The following is an 18,677-nucleotide window of genomic DNA, read 5'->3' as shown; positions in this document are numbered from 1 at the left end:
AGCAAAAACCATAAATCCCCACACTTAACAAGCAGTTTGGGAGTATGTGGTTCACTACACTGAAGCCTCTTTCAACAATATTGGATGGAAATGCAATGAAGAGCAGTCTGGCTCTTCTCCAAAGATCTGGAAACTTTGCATGACATTGTAGCCACGTATCACAAAAGCCGACATTTTTGAAAAGCATTTTTGAGGCTTCTTCATTCTGAATTTCCATAATCTCTTCTTGCAAGCTCTCTGCCTGTTCTTCCACCTTGCAAAGAAGTGGGTTAATTACCCAGTCTGGAATTTCCAGATCATTAAAATCTTTGAATCAATTCTGAAAATCCTTCTTCATTGACTGCAGATGTAAGCATTACTCTTACAAATGACCATCTGTGAAATAGAATGTCATACTTTCAATGCAGAGAAACTGAGAATATTCTTCTCCAAATGTTTTGCTTATATATTTCCAATTTTCTAATAAAACCAGACACTGCACTTTTTGCCTGGATTAAATTGAAATTCTCACCCTGCAGTTTCATATTTAGAATGTTCATTTTGTCATACAGATCGGCTAAGTGTACCACTTCTCCATGTAGAAGTTCAATCTTATTTCGCAAGCTCTTGTCGACTTTGAGCAAAATTTCAACCACAGTGTCATCAGTGCCACTAAACCAGCATGGCGACCTGTCGTACATGATGCTCTATCTGTTGCACAAGAAATCACGTTCCTAATCGGAATACTTTTATCCTAAATATGCATTTTGAGCTCATGGTAGATTTGATTCTCCATTGATATTTGCTTTTAACTTTTTACAAAAGAGAATCTCTTCATAAACTTCTTCTGATAAACTGCACATATGCCATTAGCAAGGCCTCATTGTCTCACAGAGTTGACTCATCCAGTTGTATCCCAAATTCTGTTTTTTATAGCTCTGTGCATAGTTGGTACTCAATGTCTTCACTTATTTCATTAATACAATGAGCTACAGAGGGTTACTCAGAGGATTTGATTTTGAAATACTGGTATTAATTTTGAGAACAATGGTGAGCACTTCTGATACAGCAGGCATTATTAATCTTTCACCAATTGTAGGAGATTTTCCACACTTCACTATCATTTTGTACTAGTTGCAAGAAGCAGTGAGACCACCATCAAGGTCATTTTTAGCTTTCTTGGTAAATGACTCAATTGTGCAATGGTTTTCAAGTGCTTCTTTCATCTCTGGAACTGAGTAATACCATAAGTAGCCTTTTCAGATGTCTTTTACAGAAGTGTTCCTGCAATCTTGATGGTTTTATGGTTTCATTAGACAGTACGGTATTACAAATAAGACACATGGGCTGGGGTGTCACTGGTCTGATGAGAAAGGAATAAAACCATACTCCAGGTATTGACACACTTTCTATAGTTTCTGTTTCTGAGCAGGATTAAAATTCAAGGCTTCACTGCCTTCAGACTCATAGAGATCGTGTTGTATATATTTATCCATCATTAACATAGCTAAATTAAAATAAAATAAAATTAAAATGAAATATTAACACTAACTGGGATTGCCTGTCGGATGTGACAATGGCAGTGAGTTGACATGGATGGAATGATGGTAGCAGCATGCAAAGGGACAGTGAGGCAAAGATGAAGACGATCACAACATTGAAAATTATGCTGACAAGGATTCAGATTGGAATCTGAATGTTGGTTGGGTTAGAGCTGGTGTTCGGCAAGCTACCTTTATACTAGTCCAGTTAGCGCGATTGACCAATCCCATAAGGTATCATAATCCCCAAAGATGGTTCTTGACCACACATGTGAAGCTGAGGTCACTTTGAACACCTCAAGAGGAATTCTCAGTGTTGGAAAGTTCACTGATTGGCTTCATTTCACCGTTTGGTCCCGGCCAGCGCAGTATCGTTGTGTGCCCTGTTTTCTGCAGACCTGTATCGAAAGTTGAGAGGGTATACTTGACTTACCAGCTGTTAAAGTGCATGAACTCATTCCATGCCGCGAGTCAAGGGAATTTTTGGGCACCCTGGCTGCTAATTTATGTATTCCTAATAATATGTTTGGTTAGTAAGGTCGGATGAAATTGCCGAGTTTCAGATGAGTTGTGACAAAGAGTGCTCACTGCCTGCAGAGCTATGGTTCTATCCATGTTCCAGTGTCTTATCCTTTTCTTAGGAAGCGCCAGCTCTTCTAACCGTTAGTCAGCTCATGCCTCAACTTAGAGTGCTGCTTACCCCCCCCCCCCCAAGAATGTTGAATGCCCCCGATGACTTTTATTTCCCTTAACAACTCCTTAGGACACATAACAGCCCCCATTGGGAATCACTGTTGTAAACTAAAGACATGAGGGATATGGTGCACATGGAGTTACACTCTGGACTCAACTATTTGCAGCGGCTTCTTCATTGATCTTTCTTTCATAATGTAAGAGGCGAGTATGCTCTCTGATTTTACAATGTTCAGGCATGGAGTGATAGATATTCTTGCTGCAGAAGTATTAAGTATTAACCTTTCCAATCAGACAGCAGTTACCCTCGATTTTCAACGGCATTACCATTGACAAGCCTCTTATCAACAACATGCTGAGATCACTTGAACAAATTTATTTTTATCCAGAAGTGCCAAGAAGAGGGTGTATTCTGGAGTTATGGTATGAGTTATGAGTTATGGTATAGAGCAAATACTAGTTTTAACAGCAGCCGGTATTCAGACCTGCATGTGGATTGTAGATTGAATTTTAAATGCAGCTCTGAACAATGGTATTCCTGGAGCTGCAGGCAGGAGTTCACAATGCTGATTAACATTCATTTTGGGTATCTGGAGTGTGGGTGTGATGAAGGAGGAATTTAAAAGCTATATGTAATTCAAAGGAAGCATTGTAGAACAAGTGTCAATGGGCCAAATGGCATAATTCTGCTCCTATATCTTATGCTCTTATTGTTACTATAGAATTGGCATACCGTTACCTTCGATCTTTAAAATGTCATGTAATATTGGGTTGAGCAGGCCTCTTCTTCCAAGAGGGTCTCAGTATAATGCCTGTTGCTTGTTTTTTGTTGAATAAAACTCTTCTGTATCCATTAGCTTCAGTGTCTCTGTGGTACTTCGTTCACATTACAACTATCACCATTGACCAGAGTCTCATTTGGAGAACTCACGTACTATAAGAGCGGTTCAGAGACCCGAGCTATCCTCTGATGAATGACCCACCTCCTGGCATCCAGAGCTATTCTACCATTCCCGAAACAGGCACTTGATTGGACAATTCTCAAAACACTCAGCACTCTCCAGAACAAAGCAGTCTGCTTCATTTGGACCCCATCCACTGACTGTAAATTTTATACTGTGGGTGCAACATGATAGCATGGCTATTACAGCACCAGTGAAATGGGTTCAATTCTTGCTATGTCTGCAAGAAGTTGTACCAGAATGTACCAGAATGTGACAGCATGGGTTTCCTCTGGGTGCTCTGGTTTCCTCCCACATTCCAAAAACGTACGGCTTTGTAGGTTAATTGGTCACATGGGGATAATTGGGCAGGTGGGTGAACCAGAAGGGCTGTATTTCTAAATAATTACAAGTAAATATCTCTTCTTTCTACCACTGTCTGTAGTGTCTACCATCAATGAAACCACTGTAGTTACTCACTCAGGCTATTCTGCCAGTACCTCCCAAACCACTGATCTCTACCACCAGGCAGATCCTAGGGCTACATAGTAATGTCACCACCTGAAAGTTCCCTTCCAATTCCCCAGCATCCTGATTTGGAATCATAATACTAGAACTTGCCGAAAAACACTGCAGGGCAACTTGAGCCAGAAAGACTGCAGCAGTTCAAGAACGTGATCCATTAACCATCTCTTCACAGACTTCAACAAACTGATAATAAATGCTGATTTTCTCAGCAATATTCAGATCCTGGAAAAGTGAATTAACTAAACAATAAGTCAGTGAATAAAGTCAAATGACAGGCTTTTGGAGTTAAATACCCTACTCCTGTTTCAAGATTGTTGCCCCTTCATTTCCAATGGGATATAAGAGATGAGTTTTATTGTTACAAGGTGAGGATTGGCTGGTGGGTGTGTCCATTCCTGACTTTGTTGAGTCTTGAAGGACAAGGCTTGGTGGTGGAATGTTACTGTACAACATGAATGATGCTTTCAAAGTACCAAATAAAATACTCCATTAGAAAGCATAATAGATGTATTTTCTTTGACATTTTAACTATATTTGTCTGAAATTTGTTCCTAGCTAAAGGAACTAATTGCAGCAGATCCAGAAAATCTGAGAATGAAAGAGCGATTTCTCGCTGGATCAATGGCCGGAGCAGTGTCTCAATCAGCCACATACCCTATTGAGGTAGGAAATTATGACCAGCTTTTCGCTTAATATTTAATGGTGCATATGTCTGTATTATGATATGATATTTAGTAACTAAAAGTACTTCTGTGGTCATGCCCTGTTACTTCATGAAGTCACTAGGGAAACACATGTTATTTTAATAGGTTTTATCAGAAGTGCATGCAACACTCTGTGCTGAAATACTCAGATAAGCAGTGGTAAGTATAGTTAGGTGCATTCAGAATTTAATCTTTAATTCTCTGCTTACTTAAGCCCCTATTTATCACCATTGAAGAATTTATTGTGTGTTGCCTTCAAGACTTTACTCCACTGCTTTGTCTTGTTACATATTTTCCAGAGACACAATATTGAGAGCTTTGACCATAATAAGACAAAGGCACAGAAGTAGCCTGTTCAGCCCATTGAGCCTGCTCCTTCATTCAATCATGGCTGATTTATTTTCCCTCTCAACTTCATTCTCTTGCCTTCTCACTGTAACCTTTGATATCCCGACTAATCAAAAACCTATCAACATCTACTTTAAATATACCCAGTGACTTGGCCTCCACAGTTGTCTGATACTGAATTCCACAGATTTATTACCCTCTGGCTAAAGAAATTCCTCATCTCTGTTCTAAACAGATATCCATAAGACATAGGAACAGAATTAGGCTATTTAGACCAGGAAGTCTGTTCTGCCATTTGATCACAGCTGATTATTATCTCTCTTAACCCCATTCTCTTGCTTTCTCCCTGTAACCTTTGATATCTTACTAATCCTTATGAAAATCCTCAATGAAAAATTCCATATTTCATTTAAGTAAAAATTAGGTTGACACCTCAGTGTTGCCAAGTCAGGTGTTCTTGATTCAAGAACTTACTCAGGATGAGAATATACACGTAGGCTGACACCACTTCAGTACTGGATTGCAGATGAGATTTTAATTTAAGACCTTTACTGCTTATTGTGATAAATGTTGAATAATATTTAATGGTTTTGTTGGAAGAGCCCCTTGACCTGACCAATATGTATGAAATGCCAAATAGTCCAAAAATTCTCCACAGATGCATATCTTCCTGGCTGAAATTGTACTTACATTGAACAACTTCTGTTGTTCTGTTCCTGTAACTGGTAGTGTGGGACCTAATGTTCCTGTACCTCCTTCCTGATGCTGTAATGTGAAGATAACATGGCCTGGATAGTGGGGGTCCTTGATGATGGATGCTGCTTTCCTGTGTCTGTGCTCTTTGTAGATGTGCTCAATGGTGGTGAGGACGTTTCCTGTGATGAGTTGGGCTGTATCCACCACATTTTGTAGGTGTTACATTCTCAGGCTTTGGTGTTTCCATACCTGGCCACGATACAACCTGCCTCGTGGTTTTGTGATTTAAATGCTTTGGCCTACAATTTTTGGCAGACTTGTTGGTACCAAATGAATGAATTCAGCACATGGAAGGGCATCAGTTGGAGGATTTTTCCACTGATGCCGAATAGAATGTGGTTTGAACTTGTGGTAATTGCCATCCCTTTTGAAAGAGAGACTGACTTTCAAATAAACACTTGAACACTTCAGAGAACTAATGGATTGGAATTTTATAGCTGGGACCTTCAGGGAACACTAGGCTTGCAAGTTGCAACTTCATCCTCCAAACCAGCTCCAGATCATTTTGTGGAATCCAGCCTTTGATGCCACCGGTTGTTGCCAGAATGGACCCAGTACCCCAAAATGTCCTGATGGATGGTTAACTCAAAACCCAAAGTTGACCAAACTGTTTAAATGTATGTGAAGGCCACTGACATTCAGAAACATACAAAAACATTCAAACTATTAAAAGTAATAATAAAAAAACACAAACACTAGACAAGAAAATAAATTCATAACATTTGAATGAATTTTGTTTATTTTCTAAATGTAAATTACCTGAGACATAACTCCTCACACTTTGTCCAGACAGTAACCTTATCCTTCACAGTGAAAGAAGTGAATGGAGTTGTGAGACTAGGAGTTCGTTCACACTCAGATTTCTAGTGAAAATAGTTCAAAAATCATAGCAGGTTGACAATTGGCTGCTTAATTACTGTGGAGTCTTATGCTAGACCATAGTCATGGAATCACTTGGTGAGCAACTCTCAGGAATTTGAGGACTTCTGTATTTTCACATACTTGAACAGAAATCCTGAATTTCCTGACAATAATGGAAGGAACTGCCAGAGATGCTTCATGCAGTTTACTGTCTCCTTTACTCGGGAGACAAATCACACATTGATTGCCTGCCTTTGAAAAACACCTTCCTCTGACTATGTATGAAGCTGAGCTTCTGGTCAACTATATCTTTAATTCACCATCCCAGCACTACTCTGTCCTCTTACATCCTGCATCCAAGGTTGTTCAACAGGAATATTGACGAGTAACACCTGATATTTCATTGTAGCACATTCTGGTCATAGTCATACAGCATAGAGCCAGGTCCTTCAGTTTGCCTTGTTCTTAAAGTTGAGATCAGGACTTGCAGATAATCAGTACTTCAGTTAGTTAGTTTTCTAATACCTACATATTTTCCTTTTGCAACTTCAGTTAAGGATTCTGATTCTCCCATTTACCTCCCTTGACCAATCTTTGTCCACCGACCTCCATTTTTGTTAATTTTCTTATATCCAGTCACAGACTTTAGTTCATACCCTTCTTCTCCAATCTCCAATACAACCAAATAAAAATTGTTTTTATTTTTATTTCTCCTCATCCAATGAGAATTCATTGATTTGAAATTTGATTGCTGTTTGACCTGACCAAGCATTCTGTGTTGCTGCACTTTGGAATTAAATATTCTGTAATTCATCCTGCATCCACTAGGTGTTGAAAACCAGAATGATGCTGCGAAGGTCTGGAGACCCTAGAGAACTCTATACCCATGTCAGGAACATTTTCATGAATGAGGGTTTTTCCACTTTCTTCAGAGGCTATGTTCCAAATATCATGGGGCTCATTCCGTATGCTGGTATAGACCTGGCTATGTATGAGGTTAGTGTTTGTATGAGTTTTAGCCAGTTGTGAAAATGTTTATGATGAATAACTTGCATTTATTTATTAAATTTTTGATACTCCATGTCACAAGGAGATACAGACTGGACTTTAGAATTAGCCATGAGGAAAACGAAAGAATGAATTTCTAAAAGCAACCTATTCCATCGTTGCTCTAAACTGCTGTACGATCAACTAAATATGTTTTTAAAGTATATGCATGGACACTAGCCTTTGACAGCATAGCAGGAAAGCCAGTGCCTGATTTCATCCTCAGTATTTGGGCTACCCCACCACCTAACCTTGTTCTCATCAAAAGCTGCCCCTCAGTTTGTTGTACACTGATATTGCCCAACACTGCTTGGGGGGGGGCATTTCCAGAAGTAATGGGTAGCCTCCAACCTGATGGCATGAACATCCATTTCTTGAACTTCTGGTAATGACCCCTTCACCATTCCCCATCCCCTTTCTCACTCACCTTATCTCCTTGCCTGCCCATTATCTCCCTCTGGTGTTCTTCAACCCCTTTTCTTTCTTCCATGGCTTTCTGTCCTCTCCAGTTAGATTTCCCCTTCTCCAGCTCTGTTTCTCTTTCACCAATCAACTTCCCAGCAGTTTACTTCACCCCCCCCCCCCCGGTTTCACCTATCCCCTGGTGCTTGTTGCTCCCCTCCCCCCACCTTTTCAATCTTCTACTCCATCTTTTCATCATGGTATCTTAAAAGTTTTTATCTCCTAGACAACTGCCTGATTAACCGTTCTAGCTCCCCCCCCCCACTCGATCATTATCTCAGTCTCCGCACTGCACTGTAAACACTTTAAACCACTTTTTATAATGTTGTTTACATTGTTAATGCATGGTGATATTTATATAATTATGCACATTTAGTTCCATATCTGATTTTAACCTTTAAGTTTATTTTTATATAAATTATTATTATTATTGTTGAATGTTGTTTATTGTTGCAAGTTGTGCCAAAACACCACAGCAAATTCATAATACATGTAAATGTACTGTATATGGCACCTAAAGTTGATTCTAATAATCAGTGTGGACTATTTTCTAAATGGAGACAAAATTTAAAAATCTGAGTTGCAAAGGGACTTAGGAGTCCTTGTGGAGGATTTCCTAAAGATTAATTTGTAGGTTGAGTCAGGGTTGAGGAAGGCAAATGTGATGTTAGCCTTCATTTCAGGATGACTAGAATATAAAAGCAAGGATGTAAAGATGAAGCTGTTTAAAGTATTGGTGAGGCCCCACCGAGTTTTGTGAGCAGTTTTGAGCCCTTTATCTAAGAAAAGGTGTGTTGACATTGGAGAGGGTTTAGAGGAGGTTCATGAAAATTATTTTGGGATGAAAGGCTTGTCATATGAGGATCGTTTGATGGCTCTGGGCCTCTACTTACTGGAATTTAGAAGAATGAAGGGTGATCTCATTGAAATCTATTGAATATTGAAAGACCTCAATAGGTTGGATGTGGAGAGAATGTTTCCTCTAGTGTGGGAGTCTAAGACCAGAGAACACAGCCTTAAAATGGAGGGGCATCCTTTTAGAAGGGAAATGAGGAATTTCTTCAGCCAGAGAGTGGTGAGTCTGTGGAATTTGTTGCCACAGGTGGCTGTGGAGGTCAAGTCATTGGGTAAATTTAAGGCAGAGGTGGATAGATTCTTGATTAATCAAGGCATGAAGGGATATGGGGAGAAGGCAGGAGATTGGGGTTGAGAGGGAAAATGGATTAGCCAGGATGAAATGGCAGAGCAGACCTCTTGGGCCAAATGGCCTAATTCTGCTCCTATATATTATGGCCTTGCAGAGCACATAATTAATACTCCTCACTGTACTTTCCAGCCCCAGGAATGCTGTGTTTTAATTTTAAAGAGTCCTAATATTGTTCCTGCAGACTCTGAAGAACTTATGGTTACAGACGTACACCACAGGCAATGAGAGGCCCAACATCTTGCTGGTGGTGGCCAGTGCTTCAGCTTCCAATGTAGTTGGTCAGTTCGCCAGTTACCCATTGTTGGTGCTGCACACTCAGATGCAGGCAGAAGGTGAGCAAAACAAGGAACAGTGAGTTACAGATCACAAACTGACTTTTAGTTTGACATTTTGTGTGTAACAAAAGAGATTTGTATTTATATAGCACCTTTTCTTCACTAAAGTAGTCTTGGTTTAGTGTTCAGTCAATTAAGCATTGAAGATTCAGGCAAGTTTTAGGCTCTAGGTGAGGCCATTTGGCCAATGCCATTGATGAGTGTTCAGGCAAATCTCACTTCCCATTATCACTGACTAACTGCATGGCATGAAGTTTGTTGTTTTGTGGCTGCAGTATGGTGTTCGTGAACCCTGTAGAATTTTCTCTACTTCTACATAAATGTGATCAGATCTTCATGTAAGTCCTAAAACTAGATAAAGAGAACCTAACTAAATAAATAATGCAAAAATGTTATACGTGTTCATTTATTTATTGAGAAAAATGATCTAATATTACATGTATTTGTTGGAAAAAGTATGTGAACCTCTGAGGGAATGCCTTCTATAAAAGCTATTTTGAGTCAGATGGCTCCAATCTATTAGATGTGATTGGAGGTGTGGGTTGTAGAGGTGCCTTGCCCTATAAAGAAGACACAAAATGTCAGGTTACTGACAGAGCCTGCTCTTCTCAAGAAAGATCTGTTTATGTGCACCATGCTTTGAACAAAACATCTTTCAGAGGACCTTAGAAGAAGAAATGTAGAGATGCATGAAGCTGAAAAGGCTACAAAAGCATTTCTAAAGACCTGAGTGTTCATCAGTCCACAGTGAGAGAAATTGTCTGGAAATGGAGGAAACTCAGTACTGTTGCTACTCTCCCTAGGAGTGGACATACTGTAAAGATCACACCAAGAGCATAATACTGAAGGAGATGAAAAAAAGCCCAAGGGTAACAGCAGAAGTTCTGCTGAAATTTCTATAACTTGCTGAAGTCTCTGTTCATGTGTCCACTATAAGAAAAACACTGAACAAGAATGGTGTTCATGGAAGGACGTAATGGAGGAAACCACTGCTCTCCAAAAAATAAAATTGTTGCATGTCTCAAGTTTGCAAAACACTACCTGAATGTTCTACAGTGCTTCTTGGACAATGTTCTGTGGACAGATAAGACAAAAGTTGAATTCTTTGGCAGCAATACACTTTGCTATGATGGGAGGAAATAAGGTACTGCACATCAACACCAAAACCTCATCTCAACTGTGAAGTATGGTTGAAGGAGTATCATGGTTTTGAGCTGTTTTGCTGCCTCAGGGCCTGGACAGCTTGCAATCATTGAGGGAACAATGAATTCAAAATTGTATCAAGGCATTTTACAGGGGAATGTCAGGGTAGCAGTCCGTCAGCTGAGCTTAATAGAAGTTGGATGATGCAACAAGACCATGACTTGAAAGACAAAAATAACTCAACAATAGAGTGGCTTAAAAAGAAGAAAATTCGTGTTTTGGATTGGCCAACTCAAAGTCCTAACCTTAATCCTATAGAAACGTTATTTAAGGACCTGAAGCATGCAGTTCATGCAAGGAAGCCCACCGACATCCCCGAGTTGAAGCTGTTTAGTAAGGATGAATGGCCTAAAGTTCCTCCAAGCCGACGTGCAGAACTGATCGACAGTTACCGGAGATGTTTGGTTGAAGTTATTGCTGTACAAGGGGTCACACCAATTACTGAAGGCAAACGTTCACATACTTTTTCCAACAGATACATGTAATATTGGATCATTTTTCTCAATAAATAAATGAACAAGTATAATATTGTTGTGTTATTTATTTATTTAATTGGGTTCTCGTTATCCAGCTTTAGGACTTATGTGAAGATCTGATCACATTTTAGGTCATATTAATGCAGAAATAGAGAAAATTCTACAGGGTTCACAAACTTTCTAGCACCAGTGTATATATACAGTATATGTATGTATAGAGGGAGATGAGCAGAATTAGGCCATTAGGCCCATTGAGTCTGGTCTGCCGCTTCAACATGGCTGATCCATTTGCCCTTCTCAACCCCATTCTCATGCCTTCCCACCATAACCTTTCACCCCTGACTAATTGAGAACCTATCAATCTCCACCTTAAATACACCCTGTGACCTGGCCTCCACAGCCATCTGTGACAATGAATTCCACAGGTTCACTGCCCTTCAGCTAAAGAAATTCCTCCTCATCTCTGTTCTAATTGGGTGTCCCTCTGGTGTGAGGCTGTGTCCTGTGGTTCTAGACTCTCTCACAATAGGAAACATCCTCTCCACATCCACTCCATCTACACCTTTCAAGGTTCGAAAGGTTTCAATGAGATCCTCTCTGATTCTTCTAAATTCCAGTGAGTACAAGGTCAGACAATGAAATGCTCCTCATACAATCACCCTTACATTCCCAGAATCATTCTTGTGAACCTCCTCTGAACCCTCTCCAATGCCAGCACATCCTTTCTGAGATAAGGGGCCCAAACTGCTCATAATAGTCCAAGTGAAACCCAACCAGTGCCTCAGCATTACATTCTGACATGAGCAATCATTCCACGGTCAAAGTCACTTGGATCACATTTCTTCCCTGTTCTGTTGTTTGGTCTGAACAACAACTGAATATTTTGATCTTGCCTGAACGCTTTTATGCATTGAGTTGGAGTCATAAGTAGCTAGCCATCTGGACACAAACTGGGGTCTGATCAGCCCCGCTGGGTCACCTGGAGGAGGGTGTATGATGTTGAAAGACCCAAAATACCCGATAATTCCAGGAATGTCACTGAAGGTGTGTCCAGAGGCATCAGTAGATGTATGTACACAGCTGCCACATGATTGGCTGATTAGATATTTACATTAATGAGTAGGTTTACCTAATAAAGCAGTCATTGAGTGTATATGGCAAAGAAAGTTAACTCTTACTGTGGAAATAATTAGCTGGACTTGCCTTTCAGAGGAAACATAAAAAATCCACAGCTACATTAGTTTTATTGTAAAGCAGGCCTAACCCCTTCAAGATGACTTAATTGGACCACTAGTCTGTATCCAGTGATGAGGGCCCAGTGAGTGCATAAGGATATCCTGTTCCTCATGTTTGAGGCAGTAGTCTCCAAAGATATTTTTCAGGCATTCAATGACAAATTTCCATCAGGCTCTCTGCCAACCCTGAACATATGCACATACTTGCTCACTCACCTTAAACCTTCTTAAACCTGCAGCTTCCACTACCTAGGAGGTTAAAGATAGCAGGTGCTTGGATGCGACGATCTCTAAGTCACGGATTGTTCTGATTTGTCAATAAACTGGCCATTCCTTCACTGCAGTGAGGCCACACTCTCTAACAGCAGTAATAGACTGCAATAAAAAACTGTAATAATAATAATAATAATAGACTGCAATAGTAGACTGTAATAATGATAATAGACTGCAATAGTAGACTGTAATAAAAGACTGCAGTATGGAAAATTGGTGCACCACCACTGTGTAAAGGGAAATTGAGGATGTCCACAACCCTTAGAATAAATTGTGGAATGGGCTGCCGGCGACCGTGGTGGAGGCGGAAACGACAGGGTCTTTTAAGAGACTCCTGGATAGGTACATGGAGCTCAGAAAAATAGAGGGCTATGAGTAAGCATAGGTAGTTCTAATATAAGGACATGTTTGGCACAGCTTTGAGGGCTGAAGGACCTGTATTGTGCTGTAGGTTTTCTATGTTTCTCTGATATTTCTCCTTCATTCTTAAAAAAGTGGTCAATATAGGATCCAGAGGGTTGTAAAGGCTACATCACTGTAAGTATTTAAGGTGGAGGTTGATAAACTTTTGAAAGATCAAGGATTGAAACCTATAGTACCTGATTAAGAAATAGAGTTTCATGTAGATCAGCTACAATTGCATTAAATGGAGGTGCCAGATTGTCTATTCCTGCTTCTGTTTTGTTCTTGTGTCATCTACTCTCTAACACCCGCTTCAATACGCAGTGTCGAGCAGTAACTTTAGATCTTGGGTACCTGTTGTGCAAAGTCAGCAGAACTGAACAAAAATCTTTTATCACGAAACCCAGTGGGACAATTTCCGAGTTAATTTTGAAATTGAGTTTTCTTTTATTTGATTGTTAGTGATTAAAAAGGGAAAGAGAAAACCAAGACTGAGAGAATACTTCTGGAATATTCTGACCAAGGATGGTTTGCCTGGTTTCTACCGTGGGTTCACTGCCAACATGATCAAGGCCATTCCGTCCGTCTGCATAAGCTACGTTACGTATGAATACATGAAGCCGCTTCTCGGCCTCCACTCCCACTGATGACGGCAATCTGACACTCTGCACCTCTCAAAAAAGAAGGACATGGTGGTATTCTCCATTTTGTTCATCAGTAGCGTTCTGCTCAGTCACGTGCCTCATGCTTGATGAAGTTAAAGAAAGCCTTAGAAATAAAAGAAATTCCGTTTCATTGTTTGAGAACAACTTGTTTACACAAGAATTTCTTTCCATGTATCACTATTATTGTTCAGTCATATGAGGGCTATAGCTAGGGTGAATAAACTTAGTTTTCCCCCAGGGAAGGGGAACTAAAGACTAGAGGGTGTGGAGAAAAGATTTAAAAGGGATCTGAGGGGCAACTACTTTGTGAAGAGAGTGATACATATGTAGCACGAGCTGCCAGAGAAAATGAATGAGGCAGATACAATAGCTACACTTAAAGGACATTTGGTTAAGTACATGGATAAGTATGGTTTGCAGAGATATGGGCCGAAGGTGGGCAATTGGGGCTAACTTGGTGTGCACCGTGGTCAGCATGCATGAGTTGGACTTGTCAGGTAATGTAATTGGTGCAGATGTTTATAATTCACAGCCCACTGACGTTGAGTTGGGGTTCACTCTAAGAGCCTGGTCTGACATGATGACGTAATTACGTAAAGTATTTTTAACTGTGCTTTAACTTGTTTGGAATAAATGAGTTGCTATGTTTTATCTCAAATGTAAAAGACCTTCACAGTTTTTACTTATGAAAACCTACAGACTGAAGGATCCTTTGCCATGCTGTATGAATCTCTGACGTGTAATTAATAATGAAGAGGAAAGTCATCCAGGGAATCAAGGAACTTGATAGAGATGTAGATCTGAAGGCAACAGTAAATTATTCTTTGCTCTTTCTCTCACTCAGACTTCCCAATGATATTAAATCCTTCCACAAATATATCACAAATTTTCATCACTCCACAGATTGCAGTCATTCCTTCAACTCTGCCCCTTTTATCTCTTTGTACATGTCCCTTTGAACTACATATCTTAGGGTGTTCCTGTGTCAATTTTTTTTCAGTGGCACTCCTGTGAAGAGGAATTGGATAGATTTTCTCTGATGAAGATGATATCCTGCAAGTTTTGTCACTGCCTTATCTTTAACTATTATTTCTGAATGTGTTGTCAGTCCCCTCAATGCTACCCAAACCCAATGTTGTAACAACCACCCGTGTGAAATTTGCTCTTTAAGTGTAAAATGTATGGAGCATAGAAAAATAGGAAGTTGAGGAATTTTCCTTTACTGTCTTTTGAGTTGATATAAAATGATTTGTCGTCACTTCCTTTTAAACTGTAGAATGTGGCGGATAATGGCGAAAGGTAATTGGAGCTGATAGGGCCGCGTCAGAAACAAGAGAGTAAGAAGCTTGGGTTGAGTGGGCATGGATTCTGACTGTTGAGCCACTCTTTCAGTCACTGGTGGATGGAACTTGTGGCAGAGCGGCAACCATACACTGTTACTGCACAGCTGCTCAGGGTAGACAACAGTTTGCCCTTTTCCCTTGAAACTTGCTTCTTTAATCCATTCACATTTACAGACTTGCCATTTTAAAGTCCCATGGTTCTCTAAGCAGGGGAGATACTTACTATGGAATATTCTCATCACAGCTGCAATGACAAAGAACCTGAACATCTGACTGTTAAACAAACGGGAGACACAAGATTCTGCAGATGTTGGAAATCTGGATCAACACACACAAGATGCTGGAGGAACTCAGCAGGTCAGGCAGCATCTATGGAGACTCTCATTTGGATTCACCTATCACCTGCCAACTTGTACCCTTATATTCTGGCTTCTGCCCCCACCCTTTCCAGTTCTGATGAAGGGCCTTGGACCGAAACATTGATTCCCTCCATAGATGCTCCCTGACCTGTTGAATTCTTTCAGCATTTTGGATTAAGCAGGAGATGTAATAATGGCTAGATCTGGAGGAAATGTGATATATTGGCACGTAGAATGCAGGAAGAAGGTTTATGGACTTTATGGACAGAAGAAAGACCGTGAGAACATGATCAAAGGCTTGTTGACCTTGAGTCTTAATTCAGATTATCCTTGACATGCTGAGTATTTTCAACATGTTTTATTTTTATTTCAGATTTACCAGGATGCACAGCACTCACTTTGTTGTATGCATGGATCTGGTGGATCAAGTGACTGTGCTGTAAGCACTTTGTTAACAGTACCGCCTGTCTCCACAAGATGGCTGCAAACTATGCTAACCTAGGATTCTGTGTCACTTCATAAATACTTCTTTTGAAAGTTGGGGGATTACTAGTGAGATTTTAGGGTCACTTTGAATCAGGGGTATTTGTGTTAACTGGACAGTGAATTAAATTATACTTTAACTCCTGAATTTAGACAGCCGGTGGTGTAGTGGCATTCTCACTGGATTTTGAGGTGAGCAGTCCCAGTTTCAAATCAGGCCGGCTCCTTGCACGTTTTCTATCCTTGCTTGCAACTTGACCTCGTAAAAGAACAGACAAATGCTGAAGAAATGGCTAGGTTGCCGCTGAATGCGTCACAAGGCTCAGAAAGGAACAACTACTCCTGTATAACAGGTAAGTATCATCGACTTAGTCCTGCTGTTCAGATGAGCTGTGGAAATGGGTAAGTGATGGGAAGTTGGATGGGAGGCGGTTGCAAGAGGGAAGGAGTGTGAAATGTCCATAGCACTTGGGGATGAAACTTAGTTGTTGAAGCATGGAACAGAACTCTTGCTTCTGCCAGTTGCACCAATGACATTTTTATACTACCATTGTTGGGAATCTCTTCTGTCAGGTTTAAAAGCCAGTGATGTCTCTGTGTCAGGAGCGTTTGGTGTTGTACCATGACATCTTTTTGTTGAGATGTTCAAACTGAGACCCCGGTCTGATTTCTCACGGACTCAGGTGATCCCGCGGCTCTATTTTAAAATGGAGTAGGAAAGTTCAAGGGCAAAATATACCTATTAAGTAAGATCTGTTAAAAAAGCAGAAACTATCTGTCTGTGCCATTTGGCAGAGCTTGCTGTGTCCAAATTAACTTGCGCATTACCTGCAGTGTAACTGTGGCAACTCTTAAAAGTATTCAATCGGCTATGAAGCATTTTAGGCTACCCTGTGATAATGAAAGGTAATATAAATATGGATTTAGTATTTCATTATTACTGAATTGTATGTAATTTGTACAGCTAACTCAAGTATGTTGGGACTTGGATTTAATCTGCTCAAACTCATTGTGAGTTTCATTCCAAGACTACAATGTCAGTATATTTTCAATTTTCATTGCTTAACGGGGGTCAGTGTACTAAGCACCCGGAGTGTGGATTGTTATCCTGCAGTACAAGATACTACCCCAAACACTATAGAGTAGACAGTAGGTGCAAGAGTAGGCCATTCGGCCCTTGAGTCAACACAGAAGCAATGTCATTGAAATGCTATTATTTGTTTCTCTAGGGCAAGGAGTTCTGGTGAGCAGACAACTTCCATTAGAATACACTGAATATTCATGCTTCTTGAAGGAGAATGCTAAAGAAAGGGCAAGTAAGATGACTTTTGTATTAAATTTGTGATGATCTTGAAGGATTTTGTGTTCAGTAGCAAGACCAGCATTTATTGGCACTTGGAAAAAGTTACCTATTTGAATATTTGCTGAGTTTTAAGTTAGTTCAAGGAATTAAAGTTAGTATTTTGACTTATTGCACTATTCCCCCCCACCCGCAACCCTACCCGTACCCCACCCCTACTCTTTAGCCTCATCTCCTCCTACAGCTAATTGGAAACATCTGCAGACATGGTTCACCATTCAGCTCTTACCTCTTGCAGCCCCTTCCACTACCTCTAAAATCTGATCCTTGTTCAGATACTTATGCTCAAACCAATCTATGGTAAGACAAAATCTTTGGTTTTATTTCTCCCACATACTTGCATACTAACAATCACTGCCATAGTTTCCATCTATCCTCTTGGCCACTGCCTTAGATTTAACACACTGCCACCTAAATCTATATGCCTATCATTACAAAAGAACTGTATATAGTTGTAGGCTTACTTCCTCACTCATTTTTGTGCCAATACTTGAGAACAAATTCAAGCCATCTCCACCAGACTCTCTCGAAAGATCCATTGATGAATCACATGATCCCAATTGGGCATGACATAACAACTGTAATTGGCTGTAACATTTTATTTCAATATACCTTTACAAAGTACGGTGGCATTGCACATAGATGGATTTTTAAACAATTCTTTAAAGGTGTTTCTAATTTTGCTTCCAAACCAAAATTTCCAAGGATTTTCTATAGCTGCCGGTAATATGGTGGAGAGTTGGTTAAAAAGATGCTCCATCACTGAGATCTGCATTTGGAGGGTTAGACGGGTTGGTACAAGTTAACATGAGATTGTACAACCCAGATAGTTGCCATGAGTTTTCAGTGTGTTTGACTACAAACCCAACCTACTAAAATTGTGCCTGAGTCAGGGATGGGGTGACAGGAGGATGGAAGCAGGGGCAGAGTATGTCTCTTTAGCCTCCTTCTCGTGTATCCATTTGCTAAATGTATGATTGCAAAGGTGATTCTCGCCAGGTATTTCTTGTTCTTGCGGTTCCTGAACCAGCTGGCACAACCTAGCTAAGGACAGTCTCAGAATGCCACCACCTGACCACTTTGATCAGCTTGCAGTACAATGCTCTTCATTTTGTTCATAGTGTTCTTTCTTGTAAAAATTGTGTATCTTTTATGTTTGTTGTTTTGTGAAAAATTTCCTTATCTGATGCGATGCTGCTGCCAGTACGGTTTATTGCACCTATGCATACACATACTTGTGTATATGGCAATGCTGGTGCCTCAGTAGCTTGTGGCATTTTGGAGTTTGGAGTTTAATTCCAGTGCTGTTCTGTAAAGAGTCTCTGTATGTCTTACCCCCCCCCCCCCCCCAAAGGGAATAAGTAGGTTAAGTAGGTTTTCTCCCGTTCCGGTTTTCTCCCACACTCCAAAGACGTACTGGGTAGGTTAGCTGGTCATTGCAAGTTGTTCTGTGATTAGGATAGGTTTAATTGGGTT

At 40.3% G+C, this 18,677-nt stretch overlaps 1 protein-coding gene across 1 annotated transcript in view; it reads left to right on the top strand.

The window, feature by feature from the left end:
• The window catches only part of LOC140714484 (calcium-binding mitochondrial carrier protein SCaMC-2-like), a 31,301-nt gene extending 17,121 nt beyond the window's left edge, over positions 1–14,180 (top strand). Inside the window, exons 7-10 of the mRNA XM_073025779.1 lie at positions 4,238–4,345; positions 7,180–7,347; positions 9,249–9,399; positions 13,454–14,180. Coding sequence (XP_072881880.1) covers positions 4,238–4,345; positions 7,180–7,347; positions 9,249–9,399; positions 13,454–13,638 — 612 coding nt within the window. The 3' untranslated portion in view covers positions 13,639–14,180. The remainder of the gene's footprint in view (positions 1–4,237; positions 4,346–7,179; positions 7,348–9,248; positions 9,400–13,453) is intronic.
• Positions 14,181–18,677: the final 4,497 nt, after the last annotated feature.

This window comes from Hemitrygon akajei, chromosome 21, assembly GCF_048418815.1.
Source record: "Hemitrygon akajei chromosome 21, sHemAka1.3, whole genome shotgun sequence".
NCBI lineage: Eukaryota > Metazoa > Chordata > Chondrichthyes > Myliobatiformes > Dasyatidae > Hemitrygon > Hemitrygon akajei.
The sequence above is the reverse complement of the archived record's forward strand: the minus strand, read 5'-3'. Positions and strand labels throughout refer to the sequence as shown.